This window comes from Takifugu flavidus, chromosome 7 (genome assembly GCF_003711565.1).
Source record: "Takifugu flavidus isolate HTHZ2018 chromosome 7, ASM371156v2, whole genome shotgun sequence".
Taxonomy (NCBI): Eukaryota; Metazoa; Chordata; class Actinopteri; order Tetraodontiformes; family Tetraodontidae; genus Takifugu; species Takifugu flavidus.
This window is the reverse complement of record NC_079526.1, coordinates 16,020,312-16,041,738: the sequence shown is the minus strand read 5'-3', so window position 1 is coordinate 16,041,738 and position 21,427 is coordinate 16,020,312. Positions and strand designations below refer to the sequence as shown.

The window sequence follows — 21,427 nt, the reverse complement described above, 5'->3', positions numbered from 1 at the left end:
TGGAGCCGAGCTAACACGAAGGTCAGAAGGATTCACGTCTGATGTTGCACACATGTGGGATCGCGGCCCGTCTGGGGCCGCTTAGGCAGGTTCTGCTTCAGAAATGATGAGAACATCCTGTTTTTGAATGAGAACATTTATTTTGTCTTTCAGACAGCGAAACCAGAACCACAAAAACACACGCAGGTTCTGTTGAACCTGGACATCCACGCAGGTGAGAAGGCACGAGGTGACGCTACGGCACAGGTCGCCACGGCAACAGGGGGAAAGCCAGTGGCCAGGCAGCACGGACAGACGAGAAAGGCACTTGGATCCCTGGATTGTCCCAGGACAGAGTCACACTCAGGCCCACCAGGACCAGGACCAGGCCCTCCCTTTAGCCAGCATTCATGCGTCCATCTGAATGAAGGGATGATTGGGGCCATTGTTGCAGATCAGGAGCCTCTTCCTCGCGACGCCTCTTCCTCGCGACGCCAGAAGCTTCCGCTGCTGTTCACACTCAGGCCGCCAGGGGGCGCCACCGCCACGGCCTGCTCATGGATGATGACGTCAGGTGTCCCCGTTTCAGGGTTCAAATGCTCCAAAAGCGCCATCGAAAGCGTCAGAACTTCAGAAATCAGCGAACTCACACTGTTGTTTGTTGTTTGTGTTAGAAAACATTGAATTTTAGCTGACACGCATGCAGAAATGAAAATGTGATTATTGTTTTTTGTGCGACAGAAAAGGTTTCAGATGATCTTTGGGTCGTGTTCACTCCTGTTGGACTCCCAACACCTCCTCCACTTCAATCACTTCCACCACCAGATCACGAATCTCCTTGATGGAATCCAGAGGCGGAGCTTCAGGTCCGGACTCTGTCCCCTCCGTGGAGAGCCTGGGAGCCCCCCTGGGGGAGGGGGGGTCCTCCTCAGTCGACACCTCTGTGCTGGTGCCTGGCTCGACCTCGACGGGTTCTGTCTCCTCCGTCATGTCCTCCGTGATGTCCAGGCTGGGATCAGGGCCCTCCGAGGTCATCGGTCCTTCATCCTCGCTGTCCTCTGTCGCTGGGACTTCCTTCATGGATCCCAGCGTACTGCTCGGGGACCGATCCAGGGAACTGGACCCTGAGACGGTACATGCTGGTTGGGGTGTTTGAGCACTAAGTGAGCTTTGACAGTTTGTTTCTTCAGAGTTGTGAGCAGAACTTTGGTGCTCAGAACCTCCTGCTGAAGCTTTCATGGCTTCATTCACACAAGCAGGACTCACAACATCCTTGGTCACACTTCCATCATGGACGGGTTCTGCTTCTTTTGGAGACTCTTCTTCAGCATGGTGCACTTCCTCTTGGACAGCAGCCACTTCAACTACTTCCTGTTGGACCACAGCCATTTCCTGTTGGGTCTCTACTACTTCCTGTTGAGGTGCAGCCACTTCCTGTTGGGTCTCCACTGCTTCCTGTTGAGCCGCAGCCACTTCCTGTTGGGTCTCCACTGCTTCCTGTTGGACCACAGCCACTTCCTGTTGGGTCTCCACTGCTTCCTGCTGGACCACAGCCACTTCCTGTTGTGTCCCCACTGCTTCCTGCTGGACCACAGCCACTTCCTGTTGGGTCTCCACTGCTTCCTGTTGAGCCGCAGCCACTTCATGTTGGGTCTCCACTGCTTCCTGTTGGACCACAGCCACTTCCTGTTGGGTCTCCACTGCTTCCTGCTGGACCACAGCCACTTCCTGTTGGGTCTCCACTGCTTCCTGTTGAGCCACAGCCACTTCCTGTTGGGTCTCCACTGCTTCCTGCTGGACCACAGCCACTTCCTGTTGGGTCTCCACTGCTTCCTGCTGGACCACAGCCACTTCCTGTTGGGTCTCCACTGCTTCCTGTTGAGCCACAGTCACTTCCTGTTGGGTCTCCACTGCTTCCTGCTGGACCACAGCCACTTCCTGTTGGGTCTCCACTGCTTCCTGTTGAGCCACAGTCACTTCCTGTTGGGTCTCCACTGCTTCCTGTTGGACCACAGCCACTTCCTGTTGGGTCTCCACTGCTTCCTGTTGAGCTGCAGCCACTTCCTGTTGGGTCTCCACTGCTTCCTGTTGGACCACAGCCACTTCCCGTTGGGTCTCCACTGCTTCCTGCTGGACCACAGCCACTTTCTGTTGGGTCTCCACTGCTTCCTGTTGAGCCGCAGCCACTTCCTGTTGGGTCTCCACTGCTTCCTGTTGGACCACCACCACTTTCTCTACTTCCTGGGCCAAAGCCACTTCCTGTTGGATGACAGAATCAAGAGCAGGTTCAGCTGCCTGCTGGTCAGCTGTGTCTGTTGAAGTTGGGGTCTCCACTTGTTTGGGAGGTTCCATTTCTGGGACGACACTCTGAACACTCGTTATGTCCTGCTGAGAGGTGGACAACAGGCTGTGTGGGACAGAGGAGGCCACTGAGTTCAGGCTGGAGTGGTTGGACTGACTGACTGACTCTCTGTCGGTGAACAGGTGATACTTCCTCAGGGCTGCTGCCTCCTTCACCACTGCAGAAGAGGAGGAGGCCATGTTAGAGAGGCTTCCCATCAGGGAGAACATGTTTGCCCCGGCTGAGGACACGCTCACCTTTGGCCACCTCTTTGTCCAGTGTTCGCAGAAGGATGTTCTCATAAACGTTCTGGACATGGATGAAGTTGGTGTAGTCGGCGTCGATGAACTGTTCGAGATTCGTAATCTCCTGTACGGAGAGCAAAATAATCAGTAAATCATCAAATCTGAACAAAAACCTAAACATGGAGTGAGAGAAAGCAGGATTATCAGAAGATCTGAACCGTGGCGGGAAGCTCATCAGCCCTGAGGAGGCAGGGGAGCAGGGTTATGTCTGTTACCATGGTTACACATCTCTGAGAGGCAACCCAGCGGGACGCACAGTTTACCCCCCTGGTGCAGGTCTTGGACATGGGGGGTTAAGACTCACACTTTTGTAGGTGGGGGCCAGCTTCTGCTTGATGAAGGGCAGCGTGATGGAAACTAGAGCCTCGTGGGAGATCTTCTTCCTCACTGTGCTGCTGTCATAGTCATATTGCTGCAGAACAGACAAGAACTTTAGTTTGTCCTCCAGCTTTTATCGTCTGACTGCGTCAGGATCTCAGGACGAGGACGATCACACCCAAAACCATCTGCTGACCAACTGTGACCGACGGACCACCGGAACCTGACGGTCCCTATCGGCAATAAACTACATGTCCCACAATGCAATGCAAAACAAACTAGTGCCATTCTTCCATTTGTCAGCAAAGTTTAGAAACGTGCCACTAGTAAAGAAAAAGGATGATCTTCAGAGGAAAGTCCAGCTGTCTGGTCCCAGTCAGGACTGGGAGGAACGCTGAGCTGCTCCATGAGTTTCATCTGAACATCTCATTAAATCGGAATCATCTTAATGGGATTCCCAGTTCTCAGAGGGAAGGCACGTGTTCCACATCTGCGGGATTCATCATTCATGAACCCTTCGCTAGAACATTAGCAGTGGATCCAGAGGTGTTCCACAGGGACACAGTGGTGCTCTGACCTTCAGAACTCTGTGTTTGGCCTTTTCAGTGGCGGCGCTGGCGTGCTCCGGGTCGTCCTGGAAGGTTCTGTAGAGCAGCCGCTCAAAGGTGAACGCCGCGTTCTCCATCAGCTGGAACCCAAATGAGAGTCTGGATCAGATGGAACGTTCATGTCTCAAACACCAAGAAGGAGATAAACGGTGTGTTTAAGCAGCTGAAACACAGTGTGTGTGTGTGTGTGTGTGTGTGTGTGTGTCTCTACCTGCTCCAGGTCGATCTGTGTGCTGTGAATCAGTCCTGTGAGGCTTGAAAGGCCAAATGTGTCCTGCAGGTTCCTCTGGTTCTTCTCCATGGAGGAGATCTTCTGGTAGCAGCTGAGCAGGTTTGGTTTGGCCATGTTAGAGAGAAGCTGAAGGGTTGAAGAACAACCGCTCAGTTACTCCTCAGAAGAACATACACAGCACAGACTGATGATGAGCAGCAGACGAAGGCCAACAATAACTTCTGCTCCTCGGTTTTATGGACCCAATGTTGATCTTCGATTCACATGAAGAACAAATCAGGCGATTGACCAGTGAGGACCAAACCGGGTTCTGACCTTCCTCACTTCCTCTGTGTCCCCCCTCTGGGCGCTCTGGCACACCTGGTCCATCAGGGTCTCGATCAGCTCCCGGCCCTCCTGGAAGCCAGAACTGATCGGCTCCATCAGCTCCTCCAGAACCGCGTTCAGGTAGGGCTGAACAGACTCGGAACACAGCTTCTCTGTGGGCCCCGTCACCATGGCTGCAGGAAGAACAACCAGCTGAGGTCAAACTCGAGGATCCGGTTGTTCCGCCCGAAGTTCTAAAAGATGCTTCAACTCTCATCCAACATCCAACATCTCATCGTGTCAGAAGCTCAACCGTCCTCTGGCATCAGAACGACGACCTGACCTCCAACTTTCTCCTCCAGCTGCCGCCTAGACTCGAGGATCTGGTCCATGTCGGAGTGGATCTGGACCTCCTGCTGCCGGGCCGTGACGCGACACTCCTCCTTCAGCAGCGACAGCCCCTCCAGCAGGTGCTCCTGAGCCAGGATGTAGGCCGCCTCCACCGTCTGAGCGCACGGAGGAGAGTCAGCACCAACCAACCACCGGCACCGGCGGTTAGCACAGCATTAGCAACAGACGGTCCAATGTAGCTGGAGGAAAAGGAACTGACCGCAAACCAAACTCTCTTCTTCTCTGTCCTCTTGGCTTTGAGGCGAGGCAGCAGATCTTTCTCCAGAGACGGCAGCAGCTTCTCCATCACCAGGTTTCCCATCACCTGCCAACACAACCATCAATATTTATCTGCTTGGCATTTAGAGATTTGCTAAGCTAGCAGGGTTAGCAGCCTGTCTGTCAGGTCCGACCTCCACCAGCGCTCATAAATGGGAACTGAAATGTTCTGGGTTCTGGTCTGGTTGGGTTCTGTGTGGTTGGTGTGAGGAGACGCACCCTGACATCACTTCCTATCAGCATGTCCCAGGGCTCGTAGTGGCCGCGGTCCTGCCGGTAGAGCTGGATGGCTTTGAGGAAGGCCTGCACCTCGCACGTCTTCTTCTTCAGGAAGTCTGGCAGAAAGACACTCATTCATGAATTCAGTTGTCACGGCAACGGCCAAACCAGACACGACGGTCCCCGGTGTGATGATGGTGATGATGATGAAGAGCCTTTCTGCATTAGAACCGTGATTACGTGTCTTCATTCGTGGACAGTAAAGGTCTCAGCAGCATCGGAAGAAAGATCAAAGCCCAAACTACAATCAAAGGCCGTTCTTCTGAAGACGGGCCCATCTCCAGCATCTGCAACCTCAGATCCAACATGGTACTGATCAATGAGCCGTTGTGGGTCCGTCACCTCACCCTGGTTCTGGTGGCGGATGCAGTCTGACAGGATGGACAGGAAGTGGTTTCTTTTGGCTTCCTGTTTGAAGCAGAAGTACGAGTCTCTCCGGTACGGCAGCCGCAGGTAGACCGGGAACTGTCCAGGCATCCCCGACGGTGGGGGGGCGAAGTCCTCCTTCACACCTGAGACAGAACACAAGCCACCGTCACAGAACCGCCACACCTAGATGTCCAGTTGCAACGTTAAAATGGACTTCCTGGCAGACAAAAGAGCAGATCAAAGGAGTCAACATGTAAAGGAGTGACGCCATCCCGTTGGACCGTGATCACCCTGCTGATCACCGGAGTGCTCACCGGAGTCGTCGGGGAAACACCTGTCCACCATGGCCATGTAGGTGTCCTCCGTGGTGAGAGCGGTGCCCCCTGTGGGAAGCAGCTTCTGGCGAGGAGGAACTCCTTTGAGAAACGCCTGAGGACACCAGAGAGGACAGAAGGTGAGGGAGGAGGTGGCACCATCCGGATCTGCTGCTCCTGTGGTGGTTCTGACCTCCAGGCTGTCGTGACACTCCAGGCAGTGATTGGCTCTCACCACCACGTACCTGTCCCTCCACTTCCTGGTCTCATCAAAGAAAAGGAGGTTCTCTTCATACAGAACCTCAGCGTCCTGACGAGCTTCCTGTCCAGCACACAGGCAAAACAAGGTGGGACTTTTGGACAGAAGACACGACTCAGCTGTTTTCTACGGACAGGAAGGCGTCCAGGCACCTTCTGCAGGAGCAGCTGTGTGATCTTCTGCTCCCGCTGCTCCAGATCATCTTCCACCTGCAGGAACCGAGCCACGGAGAACTGCCTCCGATAGTACGGACTGAAGTCCTTCAGCTCCGCCTGCACCTGACCTGCAGCAGGAGGAGAAGGTCAGCGTCACCTGTAGCCCTGCGTCAGCGTCACCTGTAGCCCTGCGTCAGAGTCACCTGTAGCCCTGAGTCAGCATCACCTGTAGCCCTGCGTCAGCGTCACCTGTAGCCCTGAGTCAGCGTCACCTGTAGCCCTGAGTCAGCATCACCTGTAGCCCTGAGTCAGCGTCACCTGTAGCCCTGCGTCAGCGTCACCTGTAGCCCTGAGTCAGCGTCACCTGTAGCCCTGAGTCAGCGTCACCTGTAGCCTGAGTCAGAGTCACCTGTAGCCCTGAGTCAGCATCACCTGTAGCCCTGAGTCAGCGTCACCTGTAGCGCTGCGTCAGCGTCACCTGTAGCGCTGCATCAGCGTCACCTGTAGCCCTGAGTCAGCATCACCTGTAGCCCTGCGTCAGCGTCACCTGTAGCCCTGCGTCAGCGTCACCTGTAGCCCTGCGTCAGCGTCACCTGTAGCCCTGCGTCAGCGTCACCTGTAGCCCTGAGTCAGAGTCACCTGTAGCCCTGTGTCAGCGTCACCTGTAGCGCTGCATCAGAGTCCCCTGTAGCCCTGAGTCAGCATCACCTGTAGCCCTGAGTCAGCGTCACCTGTAGCCCTGCGTCAGCGTCACCTGTAGCCCTGCGTCAGCGTCACCTGTAGCCCTGTCAGCGTCACCTGTAGCGCTGCGTCAGCGTCACCTGTAGCCCTGCGTCAGCGTCACCTGTAGCCCTGCGTCAGCGTCACCTGTAGCCCTGAGTCAGCGTCACCTGTAGCCCTGCATCAGCGTCACCTGTAGCCCTGCGTCAGCGTCACCTGTAGCCCTGCGTCAGCGTCACCTGTAGCCCTGCATCAGCGTCACCTGTAGCCCTGAGTCAGCGTCACCTGTAGCCCTGAGTCAGCGTCACCTGTAGCCCTGCATCAGCGTCACCTGTAGCCCTGAGTCAGCGTCACCTGTAGCCCTGAGTCAGCGTCACCTGTAGCCCTGCGTCAGCGTCACCTGTAGCCCTGCATCAGCGTCACCTGTAGCCCTGAGTCAGCGTCACCTGTAGCCCTGAGTCAGCGTCACCTGTAGCCCTGAGTCAGCGTCACCTGTAGCCCTGCATCAGCGTCACCTGTAGCCCTGAGTCAGCGTCACCTGTAGCCCTGAGTCAGCGTCACCTGTAGCCCTGCGTCAGCGTCACCTGTAGCGCTGCGTCAGCGTCACCTGTAGCCCTGCGTCCACCCAGCACAGACCAGCATGAGCTCGTCCTCATGCTCGTTTCCATCTCGCCTCAATAAAACTCTGTGTTTCCATGGTAACACCCAGCCAACAATCATGCTAATGCTAATAGAGCAGATTATCCGGTTTACAGGCTTCAGGGTGTCAGAAGATCTTCAGGTTTGTTCCTGTCAGAACCCACAGAGATCATAGGATCAAACTACAACAAAGGTTCTAGTTGAAACTAAAACAAAGGTTCTGTTGAAACTACAACAAAGGTTCTGTTGAAACTACGACAAAGGTTCTGTTGAAACTACAACAAAGGTTCTAGTTGAAACTACAACAAAGATTCTAGTTGAAACTACAACAAAGATTCTAGTTGAAACTACAACAAGGTTCTAGCTGAAACTACAACAAAGGTTCTAGTTGAAACTACAACAAAGATTCTAGTTGAAACTACAACAAAGATTCTAGTTGAAACTACAACAAAGGTTCTAGCTGAAACTACAACAAAGGTTCTAGTTGAAACTACAACAAAGGTTCTAGCTGAAACTACAACAAAGATTCTAGCTGAAACTACAACAAAGGTTCTAGTTGAAACTACAACAAAGGTTCTAGTTGAAACTACAACAAAGGTTCTGTTGAAACTACAACAAAGGTTCTAGTTGAAACTACAACAAAGGTTCTAGCTGAAACTACAACAAAGGTTCTAGCTGAAACTACAACAAAGATTCTAGCTGAAACTACAACAAAGGTTCTAGTTGAAACTACAACAAAGGTTCTAGTTGAAACTACAACAAAGGTTCTGTTGAAACTACAACAAAGGTTCTAGTTGAAACTACAACAAAGGTTCTAGTTGAAACTACAACAAAGGTTCTAGCTGAAACTACAACAAAGATTCTAGCTGAAACTACAACAAAGATTCTAGCTGAAACTACAACAAAGGTTCTAGTTGAAACTACAACAAAGGTTCTAGTTGAAACTACAACAAAGGTTCTAGCTGAAACTACAACAAAGGTTCTAGTTGAAACTACAACAAAGGTTCTAGTTGAAACTACAACAAAGGTTCTAGTTGAAACTACAACAAAGGTTCTGTTGAAACTACAACAAAGGTTCTAGTTGAAACTACAAAAAGGTTCTAGCTGAAACTACAACAAAGGTTCTAGCTGAAACTACAACAAAGATTCTAGCTGAAACTACAACAAAGGTTCTAGTTGAAACTACAACAAAGGTTCTAGTTGAAACTACAACAAAGGTTCTGTTGAAACTACAACAAAGGTTCTAGTTGAAACTACAACAAAGGTTCTAGTTGAAACTACAACAAAGGTTCTAGCTGAAACTACAACAAAGATTCTAGCTGAAACTACAACAAAGGTTCTAGTTGAAACTAATTTGGTCGGTTCTAGTTTCAGCACCCAGAAGCATTTTAGAACGTTTGAGTAGAACCTTCACAGTCCAGATCTGATTCACAGAGATGCTGGAACAGGAACCATGATGATGACATCAGCCCACCAAAACACACACACACCCCACTCCCCCCTCCTCTCCTCTCCCCCCCCCATCAGCAGGGGTCCCCCTACATGAGCCTGGTCCTGCTCAAGGTTTCTTCCTGTTAAAGGGGAGTTTTTCCTGCCCCTTGTTGGGGGTCAGGCCCTGGGATTCTGGAGAGGGTCTAGAGACAATTTTGATTGTAAAAGACGCTGATAAATAAAGACTGATTTATTGAAACACAGATACACACACACACACAGACACACACACTGGAACACACACACACACACACAGGACGGATTAGTGACATGTGACCTCATGGATCATTTATTCACACTTTCCTTTCATGTCGTCACCTGTTGCACCTGCTCAGGTGACCTTCAGCACCACACCTGCAGCTCGTCCACCTTAATCTAATCTGGGCGACCCGGCCGTGGGAAAGATGGTCGATCCAGCAGCCCGAGGGGGCGGGGCTTCCTGACCACGAAGCTGCTGCCATGGAAACACATGCGCCCGGGGAAACCTGCTCCTCAACATTCAACAGAAACTTGTTTGCACAGGTCCGTCACGTCTGCCGACACTACATGGGTCACCTGACTGAAAGGGTGAGGACCAGAGAGACTCAAGCAGCCATTCATCGCTCCATGACATCACTTCCTATCTATCGCCCCTACAGGAAGCCATGATGCTAACCACCTCCACAAATGTATGTCAGATAAAACTTTTCAGCAAATTCCAGTTTAGAGCAACAGAGCAACAAGGTTCTGTGTGGCGACCCGCTGGGTCGGCTGGACTCTGTAAAGTAATAAAGTTCAGAACCATCGTTGATGTTGAAGTGAGGAAATTTACAACGTTGTCATTTTCCTCCAAACAGGAAACCAGTTTGTACAACTTCCAACTTTCACTTCTGGTTTGGTTTTGTTCATAAAAGCTTTGGAATGTCAAACAAGACTGTGTGTGTGTGTGTGTGTGTGTGTGTGTGTGTGTGTGTGTGTGTGTGTGTGTGTGTGTGTGTATAAAGGTGGTGACATCTTCATAAACCTCCTCCTGTCAGTCAAAGGTTACAAACAGCTAAACCTGTTGGACATCAACATTCCTAATGAAGAACGTTAGCCTAGCTTAGCATTCCCAGGAGGGGCCACGCTGGCTGGTTTCCTGGGAGACGGCTGAACTGGTTGCAGCTGTTTCCTGTGTTCCGCTGGTTTTACTGGCTGAGCTGGTGAGTCAGGAGGAAACGCTGCAGATGTCGTGTCCTGCTGAGCTTTAAACTTTTTACTTTTGGATCAAAGAGTCACAAAGGGGGCGTTGACGTTTGCAGTTGTTGCTGAAGGTTTCCCACAATGCACCGCTGCAGTGGAAGCATGTTCTCCGTCATACATGTTGGACCAACGTGTCCAACCTGCCGAGGCGTCAGGTGACCCTGGCTTGTCCATGGAGGACGTACGTCATCGGGACTCTGCAGTCACATGATCAGACAGCAGCTGCTAACCTTCAACATCAACACTTTCAACGTTCTTACAGCTGGATCCGCTCCCCGGTTACCATGGCAACAGAAGAGGCACCCAGCCAGAGCCAACATCAAAGGACTTTTCCCTTTTGTGGTCACAGAACCTCCTGTTTGCGGCGTCTCCTGTGACCTGACTGTTGTCCCCAGCTTCCATCAGACTCATGAAGGAATCAGTTCCCTCCTGATGGTTGAAGCTAGCGCTAAATTAGCATTTGGACGCCAGCAAACGTGGACAAACCAGCTGCTTTAGCCAGCGTGTTTGACCTCAAACATGAAGTTTGTCTCTGAAGGTCCACATGAACCTGCAACGTTCACACATGCAGGACGAGACGTCCACTGAGACCAGAGACGTCCACTGAGACCAGAGACAAGACCAGAGAGGTCCGCTGAGACCAGAGAGGTCCACTGAGACCAGAGACAAGACCAGAGACGTCCACTGAGACCAGAGACAAGACCAGAGAGGTCCACTGAGACCAGAGACAAGACCAGAGAGGTCCACTGAGACCAGAGACAAGACCAGAGAGGTCCGCTGATGCTCAACAGCCCAAGCTGATGTTGGGGGCCAGACGCCAACATGGTGGGACATCTGGACCCAGAGCTCAGGGAGGGTCCTGGGAAGAGGTGGACGTGTCCTCTGGCTGCTGACACCTGACACCGCGGAGCATCTTTTGTCCTCTGACACACCCGAGGACGCGCGAGCCCACCTGTCTTCCGGAAACAGGCGGGTGCGACGGCGACTTCAGACGGTTAAAGTCGCGGATCAAATGCGAAAGTTCGCGGTTTCGCGGATCTTCAGCCAAGTTCTGCAGAAGTTCGTCAGCTCTGTTTCTACCGAAGAGGCAGAAAAACATCGTTTCCCTCAACAAAGGATCAGTGAAGCGATCCACCGGAAGTTTACTGAAGTACCAATGAAGGACAAATAAACAAAAACAAGACGTCGCGTTTCCTCGTTTGCGGACAGAGACGCGAGCCCGCGCGCCGCCCGCGTGCGTTAACGCGTGCGTTACCTTTGACGTGGCTGGATTTTGCCTCGTCCAGGAGACTGGACGCGGAGATGCCCATGATAGTCCGGATCCGCGGGTCGAGCTGGGTCCTCAGGTGCTTCTGACACCGTCACATCGGTCCGCAGCGGCGGAGGGTGGAAGGACCCGCCCCTCCCCTCCCCTCTTCCTCTCCTCCAGCTCCTCCTCCTCCAGCTCCTCCTCCTCCTCCAGCTCCCCCTCCTCCAGCTCTTCCTCCTCCATCTCCAGCTCCCCCTCCTCCAGCTCTCCTCCTCCTCCTCCAGCTCCTCCTCCTCCTCCAGCTCCCCCTCCTCCAGCTCTTCCTCCTCCAGCTCCCCCTCCTCCAGCTCCTCCCCTCTTCCTTCTCCTCCAGCTCCCCCTCCTCCAGCTCCCCTCTTCCTTCTCCTCCAGCTCTTCCTCCTCCAGCTCCTCCCCCTCCTCTAGCTCCTCCTCCTCCTCCATCTCCTCCTCCTCCGCTTCTAGCTCTTCCTCCTCCAGCTCCTCCCCCTCCTCATCCTCCCCCTCCTCCAGCTCTTCCTACTCCAGCTCCTCCCCTTCCCCTCCTCATCCTCCCCCAGCTCTTCCACCTCCTCCAGCTCCCCCTCCTCCATCTCCTCCTCCTCCAGCTCCTCCAGCTCTTCCTCCTCCAGCTCCTCCCCTTCCCCTCCTCCACCTCCTCCAGCTCCTCCAGCTCTTCCTCCTCCATCTCCTTCCCCTCCCCCAGCCCCTCCTCTAGCACCTCCCCCAGCCCCTCCCCTCCTCTAGCTCCTCCATCTCCAGCTCCTCCCCTCTTCCTTCTCCTCCAGCTCCTCCTCCTCCAGCTGAGGAAGACAAGAACCAGGAGTCTTTTTGATGGACTCCTGACCTCCTTCAGCTCCTCCGGTCCTGGGCTGTCCTCCATGCTCTGGACTGTGCTGGAGACCCTGAATGTGCACGGAGGTCTCAAGCCTGTTCTACCTGTCCTGTCCCACCTGACCTGTCCTACCTGTCCTGTCCTGTCCCACCTGACCTGTCCTACCTGTCCTGTCCTACCTGTCCTGTCCTACCTGTCCTGTCCTGTTTTGTCTTCAGATGAAACTGATTCACTCAGTTTTGTCTCGTCGTCCCTGTTTTGTCTTCAGAATCTGAGAGACAATAATCAAGAGTCTAAAAACCTGAGGGAGGAAGCAGCAACAGTTTTAACGCTTTGATAGAATAAAGAGAAGCTCCGTAGAAGATCCACGTGTTTTATAAAAAATATTTATTGTTATTAAGGAGGATAAAACCTGAACAGCAGAGTTAAAAAAGAGAACTCAAATAAATAAAACAAACTTTGAGGATTCAAGAAGCTGAAAAAACCCAAACCATAAAAGAAGATGAAATAAAGTTGCTTTTTCTCGTTACACCCTCAGAACTCTGCACGCTCTTCCAGAACCAGAACCAGAACCAGAACCTCCATGGCTCAGCGGCGCCATCATGCAGGAACCAGCAGGAGAACCAGCATCTGAGCTCACAGCACGCTCTGCCTGCTGGTGCACGTGCCGCTGCTGTTGGTGCACGTGGGAACGCTGTATTTGGTCAGGACGGACTTGAACTGCTCCAGCGTGGCGTCGGTTCGGACCCCGGTCGGGTCAAAGTGAGTCCGACTCACCCTGAACCCGGCCTCAGACAGGTACTGAAGGAACTTATTCAGCCTGAAAGAAGGGAGAAGGTGGTCAGGTGGTTCTGGTGTGGCGGGCTGGGTCACATGACCGCGGGTGGTTCTGGTGTGGCGCGGGCTGGGTCACATGACGGCGCGGGCCGGGTCACATGACCACGCGGGCCACTCACTTGGGCATGTTCATGCCGCGGATGCTGTGGCGGTGGAGGCTGTAGTAGAAGGCCGGGTGCTCCAGAGACGCCTCCAACTTCAGCCTCTTCACGATGCTGCCAGAATCTTCTCCAGACTTGCGCTTCCCTGCAGGACGCCAGCGTAGCCGTGAGGTTCTGCTGGGCGTCGCATAAATGGCGTGCGCGTTCGCGAGGCTCACCTGGCGGGTCGGCGGCGCCCGGCTCCTCTCCGCTCTGCAGCGTCTGGATCACCACCCCGCACTCCACTGCAGGAGGAAGGGCACATCAGTGAGCACGTTCAGCAGCAACGAGCGGCCCGGCGGCGGATCCCTACCCTGGTTGGTCAGCGCCGGCGCTCCGTGCACGAGAGATGGCGCTCCGTGCACGAGAGACTTGAGGGTGGTGCACTCGGACTCGCAGATCAGGGTTTTGACCAGCGGCTGGATGTCGTCCATGTTGTGCTGCACCGCCGCCAGCAGCATCTGCCTGAGGAAGCCGGTGTTGAAGAGAGGCCCCGACCTGCACGTGCACACGCACACACACACTCATAGAAACATGCTGTGACCACGGGGTGGCGCTGCGGCGCCGTGTTTACCATAGCGGGCCCAGCTGCAGCGCCGTCCTCCCCGGCAGGCTCCCGTGACACGTGCAGGGTAGCGTGTCTGCAGGGACAACAAAGCCTCTTACAACCTGACGGCGCCGTGACCTCACTTCCTGGAGTAAAGATACTTTAACTCAAGCTAAGTGTTTGTCGGCGTTTTCGGGGGGCTATTTTTCGGGGTGGTGCTCAGAAACCTTCGCCGTGGCTCGTCGGGGCCTTTTCTGCTCGCCCCCCGGCGCCAGAGGCCAAAGGTCACGGGCCGAGAGGCGTGATGGTTGCTACGTTTCTAACGGGGGGTGAGAGCGCTCGCCCACTAAACCCATGGTCAGGATGTGTGTGCAAGGATTCGGGAACATTTGGAAACACTCATTCGGACTCTGATGTGCGTCGGTGCCGGGGGCTACGGACCGTCCGCCAGGTTCCCCTGCCTCAGGAACGCCCGCGCCTCGCACCACTGACAGTGGACCAGCTTGCGGAGCTTCTTGGCCGACTCGTCGGCCTGTGAGGGACCTCGCAGGACTCTGACCACCACCAGGACAAAGTGCTCCAACGCCACCGCCAGCAGCACCTCGATGCCTTTGTTACAGCGAGCCGCCGCCCTAGAACACACAGGTGCCAGTTTAGTTCACAGCCTGCTGGTCCTGCTGGTCCTGCTGGTCCTGCGGGGTCAGCGGGGTCAGCGGGGTCAGCGGGGGCGGGCCTACCTGGCCACAGTGGCGATCACCACGCGTGCTGCCAGCTCTTTGTAGTACTCCGTGCGCACGATCTGGCAGCCGTAGTGTCGCAGGGTGACGTTGAGGGACTTGGCGTACAGAGAGCTGGTGTCGGTGGAGGTGACCGAGATGATGCCCAGGTTCCGGACGTTCCTGAAGGCAGCGTCCAGGTAGTTGACCGCTGTCCCGTACGGATCCAAGTGGCTGAGAGGTGGAGGACACGGAGAGCTCAGAGCTCCAGGCCCACGCTCGCCGTCGCCTCAGCAACTGTTGTACTCACATGTAGTCAAAGGGCCGCAGGTGCATGATGACGTTGGCATCCATCTTGGACACCTCCACGCTATTGATCGGCACTTCCTGTGCTTCACCGCCGGCCCCGTCAGGTCCCCGGGGGCCCCGTGGACCTCCGTCCACCCGGATGTTGTTGAGCTTGCAGTTCTCTTTGATCATTTTGATGCAGGCCTCGCTGATGTCGTTGACAGTGACCTTGACCGCCCCACGCAAGTGTTTCGCCCACTGGAGGCCCATGATCCCTGAGACGGTGGAGAGACGGTCACCTGATGAAGGCAGGCCACCTCAAACTGGACCAAACCGGCCTTGAGCAGCTCACCTGTAGCTCCAAACGCATCCAGACATTCAAGAGGGTTCCTCTCCTGAGCCAGAACGGCCAGAGAACAAAACACCAGCTGCCTGGAAGAGACACACACACACACACACACACAGGAAGCGTCATCCCCTCATCGCGCACGTCTTCGGCGCGAGCGTGTGCTGACCTGTTGGCCTTCATCTTGCGGTTGAAGTAGGTGTCGCTCTTCTGCGGCGTGCTGTAGTTGGGCAGCAGCTGCACGTTGGTCCCCAGCTCCTTCATGATCTCATACACGTGACCTGACGGAGCTGCGGACACGTGAAGCAACGTGTGGAGATGAGCGGGACGGGGGAACGCTGGACTGGATCTGCTGCATCGTTACCGTGGTCCTCAGGGAGGACGTCGGGACCTCCGGAGTAACTGGCCTCGGTCTCCCCCTTGTTGACGTGGCGTTTCAGGTGGCTGACCATGTCGGTCTTGCGGGCGATGGTGACGGAACACACGACGCAGTGATAGTGAGCCCGGAGTCTCCCCGACGCCTGTGAGAAGAGCCGGGAAACGCGTGAACCTGCTGCACCTTCTCCGCTCGGCCTGTTCGGCCTCCTGGTGCCCTGGACACCCCGTTCCTAAAACAATAAAGGCTCCTTTGGACGTGTGACGGGCTCACCTGCTCGGTGCTGAGGTTGTTCTTCAGGTGTCTGCAGGGCAGGTGACAGATGCACATCCTCTGACCTGTTCAACATCAGTCACAGAGCTTCATGTTCCACACCTTCACAACCCAAACTGATGGTGTCAAAGGTGAATGCAGCTCAGGGGAACCAGCCTGGGCTCCGTGAGCCTACCTTCAAACTCCACGTAGACCTTCCAGTGGAGGTTCTGCAGGTGGCGACGGAGTTTGTGGCTGTAACAGGCCTTGAACTTGTCCTCGGGACACAGAGGACAGGACTTTCTGCCTGCTGAAGAGGTCAAAACAGAGCAAAGCCCGGTGAGAGTTCTGCTGCTCCAGTCAGCCAGACATGAAGAAGACCCCTAAACTCACCGCCGGTGAGATCAACAAGCATCTCAAGGTCCTCCAGCTTCGTCTGGATGGAGATGTGTCGCTCTGTATGCAGAAAGCTCGTTAGACCGACCCGTGGTGTCACTCAGCCCCAGCCGTACCAGAACCACCAACGTGGTCAGAAAGCTTCAGGAGTTTCAAATGACCTGTAGTTGTAGTTGGCGGTTTGGCTTCAGCGTCTTCAGCAGCCTCCTCCTTCACCGGCGCTCCTACAGCCGGAGCCACGTCTCCGCCGTCTCCAGAGGATCCATCTAGACAGTCAAAGCGTTGCTTATTGGCAGGTCACCTGTCAGGCTCCTCCCAGCAGGTGGGCCACCTCAGCATCTTCTCCATCTCCAGAAGCTACAGCACATGTGACGATCGTCCCAACCTAACTGAGACGTTAAAGCCCAGAGGAGCGCCAGGAACAGCAGCAGGTGCGGGGCCACCAGGTGATGCTCACGTAAACGCTGTTTGTGCACGTGAGCCCGGCTAACGGCAGCTGTTGCGCCCTCTCGTGCAGCTCCGTAAAGAGGTCGCGTCACCGGGAACTGGAGCAGCACTAAAGCCTCATTTAAGGTTCAATCCCGGCCTGGGGGCCGCGGCCATGGACACCGAGACGGCCCCGCTAGGTCCTCTCAGCCGCAGCTCTGGCTGCGGATTGTTTAGGTCCTATGGCGGAGCTCCGCCGTGAGGCCCTAGCAGTTATAAACGCATCATTTCCGTCGGTTCCACGCTCAATGTGCGAGTTTCCTCGAGCCCGATTTTTCGCACAACTATAAAAACGCAACGTTGAAAGTTTGGAGGGGGAAATATCGCACTTTACTTACGTTTGATATCGACGTCCTCCTGAGCGAGGTCCACTTCCGGAAGCTCCGCCATTACGAACCGCAGCAGCGCGCGCAGGAGGTGCGATGACGCCACAATCTGCTGGAAACTTTCGGGTTTCCCTTTAATTTAAAGTTCTTATGCAATAGAACAATAAATATATGATGAAAGGGGCGGGGCTTTTATTTAGCCATACCAAATAGCTTAATTTTAGCATAAAGTCCATTAGAACATTAGCATAAATAATTGTCTCCTTATTCTAAGATAAAGCAGAGATCAAGAGCCATTTGATCTAAAAACACTGTTCTTGATGCTGGAAGTTATAAATTCTGTCGTATTTCTTCTCTCATTCTGTTTCCATTTGCCATCACGGGTGTTTTAGCAGACACTCATGCTGAGCTCGTTTCCATTTTAGAGAAACAGAAGCAAAATAAGTTTGCAGCCTAAAGACTCAACGTGGCTCCCTACAGTTGTTCCCACTGGAGCCTGAAGGATGAGGAGAGTCTTTCAGGCGTTACCGAGTCCAGCTGGGAAGATTCTTCATGTGTTTTTACATTTAGACTTTCCATTTAAAAATCAAACTGGAATAAAACTTTTCCTCCTAAAGAGCCCAGACACCTCCTCCAGTGCTCCCAGGACAGGACGACACAGACGATGAAGCACATTCATCCTCATCTGATCAGGACAGAGCTCAGCAGATGCTCCAGGAGCTGCTGGAAGAGCTGCACCCCAACACACCTCCACCACCACATGGGGGCGCTCCACTGCTGCAGCTGAATCTGCCCCAAAGCCTCACGGACGGGTTAACGACTGAAATCCAACTTCTGATCTTCTGAAAGAACCATTTCCTGTTCCTGCCCGACGCCATCATCCATGAGGAACGGAGGAGGAACCAAGAGCTGCTTCAGCTCAACAGAGTAAAAGATCACAACAGTCCCCTCTGAGCATGAAGGATCCTTCAGACCTGCTTGGTTGGGTTAAAAATGCCTCAGGTCAGAGGTCAACCCCCCAGAAGCTTCAGCTCTGCTCATTTTTTTAAGCTTTTCCTTCAAGACTCCCTGGAATATCGTTGTGTTTGGGATCAGAAGCTTTATTGACACGGTGTTTGTGGACCTGAAAACTGAAAAACTGATGACAGACTCGTCTCGTCTCCATTTATTGACAAAAATTAAGAGAACGCGCTGGTCCAGGTGGCGCGTCGGCAGCAGGGAAACACAATCACTCGTTTCCTCTTCGACTCTTCTTGTGACTCTTCTTTGAACTCCTGAAGGAAAGAATAGAAAGAATAAAACCTCTCAGAATTCTCACACTCGGGGGGGCAAACGACACGAGAAGAACCGGCGGGAATCTCCGAAGGTTCCGGGTCCTCGAGATTGCTGTTGCCTCCCTGGGCGACAGACGTGGAAACACTGACCTCTCTGGAGTTTTGGAGTGGCTCCGATGTCGGTGGCTTCTGTGGTGACCTGGTCCAAGACAAGAGTCAACCTGTTAGAAGGCTCCAGCTGGACACACTCACGCGGATCCACCGGCTCCAAGTTACAGGAGCTCGTCATGGAACACTAATGTTGAGGGGCAGGAGGGTGTGGCGAGCTGCGGCGCCCCCTGGTGGCCGCAGGTGGCACCGGTCCTCACACTGGCTCATTATGGCCCCTGAAATGTTCTGTTCACGTGATCGGCTCAACCCACAAGTGTTGAGAGCCAAAACGCCCCAAAAACCAGGTTTGTGGGGCAGCGTCGGCACAGCGAGCACATGGTGGGAACACGTGCACGGAGGCTGGTGTGAGACGCCGCGTACCTGGTGATTTGGAGCGGTGGCGTCTGTCTCTGGAGCGGCTGCGATGGCGGCGGGGGCTCTTGCTGCGGTGGCGGTCTCTGCGAGGGGAGGGGCTGAGGACAACACAAACATGCCAGTCAGCGACAATCCTGACTCAAGTGGCTGCTTTCAGGAATCCACGGTGACGGATACCTGCGTCTCCGTGGCGACCGGCTCCGCCTGAAGGGGAAGAAAGTGGAGGTTTGTCTTCACGTGCGACAGCGGCTCAGAGCGACACGCAAATGTGAGAGAGACACAAACCGTCTGGGCGAGCGACTGCGCCTGTAGCGCGGCGACGGAGACCGCCGAGGTCTGTCGTTGTCACGGTAACTGCGTCTGTGCGGTTCAGGGGTCTGAAGTCGTTCTGGCTGTGAATGAAACACCAAACGTCATCAATTCTCCGTCCTCCAGCCGAGACTTCCGCGATTCCAGGTTTCCCTTTAGAAACAGAACTGCACCTTCTCCTCTTCCTCGTCTTCTTCCTCGCTGCTCTCCACCTCATCCAGATCCTCCTCCAGTGCGCTGATACGTGGATCCAACATCTCCGTCTCCTCCAGGACGTGTCTCTTCTAACACACACACACACACACACATCAGCACATGATTCCCACTCAAGCGGACGTCCCGTTAACACACCTGCAGGCGGGGAAGGATGATGTCACACATCCTCTCCGAGTGAAGGAGCTCGTCGATGAACTCGTCCACGTGCATCAGCTCAAACTCTGCATCAGGAGGAGGAAATGTTAACCAATGAAAGCTGGTTTTAGAGAGCAGGGTCATTATTCAGACTCACCTCCGTTTCTGTTCTGAGTCTTGACCTTTCGGTAATCGTTGTAAAGCGGCTCCAGGTATTTGTAGCAGTCCACGGCCGTCCCCGTTAGCCTCATGTACATCGCTCCGAGCAAACGGACGTATCTGTCAATAAAACAGGAAGTCAGCTGGACAGTGAAAGATCTGCCACCAAGTGAGGGGGTTGCAGATTAAGATGAGTCCATCTGAAAGTCCTACTTGAAATCCTCATTTTTGATGAACTCGACGATGATGTCCTTCTCTGGCTGGATCTGCAGCATCTTCAGGGTGAGGCAGATGAAGGGTGTCGGCTTGATGTTGCCCCCATAAACTCCCCCAACAAACTTCAGCTCCATGGCTTTGTCCACGACCAGTTCAGCTGTGAAAGAGCCGCCCGTTAGTGTAGCGAAGCCAGTAACCTGCTCCCATTAAACCAGTAACCTGCTCCTAATAAACCGGTAACCTGCTCCCATTAAACCGGTAACCTGCTCCTAATAAACCAGTAACCTGCTCCCATTAAACCAGTAACCTGCACCTAATAAACCGGTAACCTGCTCCCATTAAACCGGTAACCTGCTCCTAATAAACCGGTAACCTGCTCCTATTAAACCGGTAACCTGCTCCTAATAAACCAGTAACCTGCTCCATTAAACCGGTAACCTGCTCCTAATAAACCAGTAACCTGCTCCTAATAAACCGGTAACCTGCTCCTAATAAACCAGTAACCTGCTTCTATTAAACCTTTGTTTTGGGCCTACAGAACATGGTTAATAAAGGATAAAAACCCTCATTGGATGAAGCCTTGGGGATAATTCATTCATACTGTCGCACACGGAGCTTCATTAAGAGTATATTTAAATAAAAGATCGCTACGCGCTGCTACTGTGAAACAGTTTGAACTTTGGGTGAAACTGTACTGAAATAATAATTACAGGTTCACACACTTTAGCCCCTTTTGAGCTGCAGATTTGTTCGAACTAGTAAAACAATCAAGCTTAGCTTCAGGACGCTAATGTTAGCCTGCTAGCTAACATGCTATACTCACCAGTTAAGCCGAAACATTCTTCCTTCCAATATTTGGACTCGTAGATTCGAGTCCGAATGATTTTCTCCACCAGATACTGCGGGTTAGTCCCGTGTATACTATTCGCATCTTTAACGGTTCTGTTTGCCATCGGGGTTAAAAATGTGCGACTTTACAAGCATTGAAACGGCAGCACAGCAGCCTTCTATAAGCTAAACGGAAACCGGGAGAACCACTTCCGCTTCCTTTCACAATCAAAGCTCACGAGATAAAGACGTCACACATGTTGCGTTCAGAGAGTCATTTCAGTTGCAATTACGCAGATAAAAACTGTTTAGCCTTTGTGATATGTACGTACAAATGCCCTCTGTTCTAAGCGTAATACAAGTGTAAGTCCAAAAATGGTGAATTTTGAAAAAAAAATCTCATTAGAAATTATGATTGGCTATTGCAGCAATCATTTAATGTCAAAATAATAATGCATTTTTATTGCAATGAATCTATTTATCGTCTCTAACCAAGTTTAATCAGTTCATTGGTCTCCATCGTGTTAAAGTATAAATGGTCACCCATTTACGGCAGTTTATCCTTTAACAAGAGACAAATCATCGTGTACCTTCATAAAATGTATTGTCAATCAAAGTTTGCAAAAACGAAAGAAATGAAAGGCTGTCGCTGTCACGGTCGTGTTCCTTCCAGTCCAGAAGGTGGCGCAGTTCCCTCCACATACGGATCGCTAACCTGGGGCGGGAAACCCAGAAAGGAAACGGAAAC

At 53.2% G+C, this 21,427-nt stretch overlaps 3 protein-coding genes and 1 long non-coding RNA gene across 7 annotated transcripts; 1 reads left to right on the top strand and 3 right to left on the bottom strand.

The window, feature by feature from the left end:
• Positions 1–120: 120 nt before the first annotated feature.
• On the bottom strand, positions 121–11,617 carry niban1a (niban apoptosis regulator 1a). Of its 3 annotated transcripts, none has more exons than XM_057037846.1 (15): positions 11,461–11,617; positions 6,132–6,262; positions 5,914–6,042; positions 5,721–5,835; positions 5,385–5,549; positions 4,978–5,093; positions 4,700–4,804; positions 4,433–4,595; positions 4,099–4,283; positions 3,763–3,909; positions 3,521–3,631; positions 2,930–3,037; positions 2,578–2,689; positions 1,144–2,498; positions 121–969 (listed from the first exon to the last, which is right to left on the bottom strand). In XM_057037846.1, the coding sequence occupies exons 1-15, from the start codon at positions 11,513–11,515 to the stop codon at positions 751–753; spliced, it is 3,216 nt and encodes a 1,071-aa protein (XP_056893826.1). In that variant the 5' UTR covers positions 11,516–11,617; the 3' UTR covers positions 121–750. The 3 variants fall into 3 exon arrangements, with proteins under 3 accessions (XP_056893826.1, XP_056893827.1, XP_056893825.1); XM_057037847.1 differs by adding an exon at positions 11,158–11,281 and having other exon boundaries at positions 121–2,498; positions 11,461–11,598; XM_057037845.1 differs by having other exon boundaries at positions 121–2,498.
• LOC130528473 (uncharacterized) lies at positions 7,612–8,978 on the top strand. The gene is made up of 3 exons (XR_008951307.1): positions 7,612–7,686; positions 8,521–8,567; positions 8,830–8,978. It is a non-coding gene; the product is annotated as an uncharacterized LOC130528473 (long non-coding RNA).
• Positions 11,618–12,677: 1,060 nt separating the features above from the next.
• Positions 12,678–17,176, bottom strand: trmt1l (tRNA methyltransferase 1-like). Of its 2 annotated transcripts, none has more exons than XM_057037850.1 (16): positions 17,030–17,176; positions 16,367–16,471; positions 16,203–16,265; positions 16,006–16,119; positions 15,831–15,895; positions 15,546–15,702; positions 15,351–15,471; positions 15,188–15,267; positions 14,858–15,110; positions 14,569–14,781; positions 14,273–14,463; positions 13,859–13,925; positions 13,598–13,782; positions 13,464–13,529; positions 13,264–13,390; positions 12,678–13,127 (listed from the first exon to the last, which is right to left on the bottom strand). In XM_057037850.1, the coding sequence occupies exons 1-16, from the start codon at positions 17,079–17,081 to the stop codon at positions 12,944–12,946; spliced, it is 2,043 nt and encodes a 680-aa protein (XP_056893830.1). In that variant the 5' UTR covers positions 17,082–17,176; the 3' UTR covers positions 12,678–12,943. The 2 variants fall into 2 exon arrangements, with proteins under 2 accessions (XP_056893830.1, XP_056893832.1); XM_057037852.1 differs by having other exon boundaries at positions 16,006–16,116.
• Positions 17,177–18,167: 991 nt separating this feature from the next.
• Positions 18,168–20,894, bottom strand: prpf38a (pre-mRNA processing factor 38A). Its single transcript, XM_057037863.1, has 10 exons — positions 20,675–20,894; positions 19,849–20,008; positions 19,634–19,755; positions 19,477–19,562; positions 19,299–19,409; positions 19,102–19,208; positions 18,994–19,020; positions 18,823–18,914; positions 18,442–18,490; positions 18,168–18,291 (listed from the first exon to the last, which is right to left on the bottom strand). The coding sequence occupies exons 1-10, from the start codon at positions 20,802–20,804 to the stop codon at positions 18,246–18,248; spliced, it is 930 nt and encodes a 309-aa protein (XP_056893843.1). The 5' UTR covers positions 20,805–20,894; the 3' UTR covers positions 18,168–18,245.
• Positions 20,895–21,427: the final 533 nt, after the last annotated feature.